Source organism: Centruroides vittatus, unplaced genomic scaffold, assembly GCF_030686945.1.
Source record: "Centruroides vittatus isolate TY-2023 unplaced genomic scaffold, ASM3068694v2 scaffold_2906, whole genome shotgun sequence".
NCBI classification, from domain to species: domain Eukaryota; kingdom Metazoa; phylum Arthropoda; class Arachnida; order Scorpiones; family Buthidae; genus Centruroides; species Centruroides vittatus.
Genome location: NW_027122695.1, coordinates 293,689 through 295,727, shown reverse-complemented (window position 1 = coordinate 295,727; position 2,039 = coordinate 293,689). Strand labels below are relative to the sequence as shown.

The following is a 2,039-nucleotide window of genomic DNA, read 5'->3' as shown; positions in this document are numbered from 1 at the left end:
AGAGATATGGTTCCTTTGACGGAGTGATCTACGGCAATTCGAAAACTGCGAAGTTCGATTTTTGTATTATCTACCTTGGTTATTATCTGCGCTCCAAGACGACGCCGTGGACTTTCTTATCATCGCTAATGGGTGTAGAAATCTAATATAGATAAAAGTAATATTTCAATATGTAAATAAAACCCGTCATTTTATTACTTAAATTCTGAAATGGAACGTAAAAAACTCAAATACGTCAACTATATTCATTGGTTTTTCCGTTGGAATATTACATTAAAGGTATAGTAACTTTCTAGACCTAGAACTTGCTGGCAAATAGCCATTAGTTTATAGTAAACAGTGCCAATGCTATTGTTACGCTTGTATAACATAAGGTAGGATGTAACGTAACGTATGTCCTTATTCTTTATATTTTCAGCACAATTCGTTTTTCTAAATCGAACTCTTTGCGCTGACGTGAGTATGAATTGTACTCTTCTCGTTATAATTTTTTTATAAAACGAAGAGTTATCACTTTTGTCTCACAATTAGCAGAAGAAATTATTTAAATATTCAAATCCTAAATTATAAAATTTTAGACAGAAAATCTTTAAAAATGTCGTATACTTACGCTAAAATGAATGCACCCGAACGAGGCCATTGGAGTTACACAAGTTTAAAATTCATAAACGTCACGTACCTATGGACAATTAATAATCTTTCCTTCGCTATGGCCGAGAATATTTTCGAAAGTTCCATATTTTCTCCAGATGAGAATAATAAAATAAAATGGAAGTTAAATTTTAAATGCGATTTTCCCTCGGAAGATAAAAAATTAAACGTATCTTTAAATTTAGTTTCCAGTGATAAGCAATGTGTTATAGCAGCGTATACAGTCTACGTGGTAAAAGGTAAAGGAGAATTATCCGGTGCAGTTAAAAAAGGTCCATGTAAATTTTTTCCAGGAGTAACCTATGATTATATTGAATATTCCCCATCAATTTATAACGATTCGAATCGTCTCGATAGTGTAACTTTTAGGTGTGATATACGCATAGCAGATTATTGGGAAACTGAGTCCGGTCAGAAACGTGTTAAAATTGTTACGGTACCAGAATTTTGTCTTTCACGTAATATAGGAACTCTGTTCAATAATCCGAAGTTTAGCGACGTGATTTTGAGCGTAAACCATCCATCGAAATCCAATAAGATAGAATTTTATTCCCACAAAGCAATTTTAGCAGCGAGTTCTCCAGTTTTTTATGCAATGTTTGAGCACGACATGAAGGAAAATAACCAGAATAGAATCCACATCGAAGGCGAGCATCCAAGTGTTGTCGAAGAAATGCTCCGATTCATTTATACTGATACGGTACCCAAGTTAAAAGAAATGACTACCCGTCTACTAGCCGTTGCGGACAAGTATACTTTGGAACGATTAAAAGCATTATGCGAACAACAATTTTGCCATAAACTGGAAGTAGAAACTGCCTGTGACATTCTTGTCGTGGCTGATCTTTATAATGCCAAGCAGTTAGCAGTGGCAGCAACTAACTTCATTACTTATTGTTTGACTTCTGTTAAGCAAACTGAAGGATGGAAAAATATGGCCGACAAATATCCTTCTCTTGCCGATCGGTTTTCGAAACATCGTTAATGAAAAGATCCAACTAGCAGTAATAGTTAGCCTAATACTTTATTTTATATTCGGATTTCATTACATCTGAATGGTTACTATAAAATAATCCTAATATATAATCATTAATTGAACAATATATAAAACTTTAGATGTTGAAATAGTCGACTGTTTTCACTGTTAAATGATTCAAAACGTCAATTATATAATTGTTATTTAATAGTACATAATTGCATCACAAATTGTGTTTATATTTTGAATGAATAAAGAGTTAAATTATTTAACATTACTTTTCTTTATTGGTGTGTTCATGTTATTTTGCAAAATATTGAAATATATTATAGTATTTTTATATGTGAATATACTAATAAATTCGATTAATTATAATAGTAACAATTATAAATAAACAACAAAATAGCGAAGT

General features: G+C 31.9%; 1 protein-coding gene across 1 annotated transcript; it reads left to right on the top strand.

Moving 5' to 3' along the window:
* Nucleotides 1-545: 545 nt before the first annotated feature.
* Nucleotides 546-1,781, top strand: LOC136987918 (speckle-type POZ protein-like). The gene has a single exon (XM_067285690.1). The coding sequence runs from the start codon at nt 596-598 to the stop codon at nt 1,634-1,636; it is 1,041 nt and encodes a 346-aa protein (XP_067141791.1). The 5' UTR covers nt 546-595; the 3' UTR covers nt 1,637-1,781.
* Nucleotides 1,782-2,039: the final 258 nt, after the last annotated feature.

Bases quoted from the DNA above. Each gene is read 5' to 3' on its own strand.
- LOC136987918 (XM_067285690.1), top strand. From the start codon at position 596: ATGTCGTATACTTACGCTAAAATGAATGCACCCGAACGAGGCCATTGG.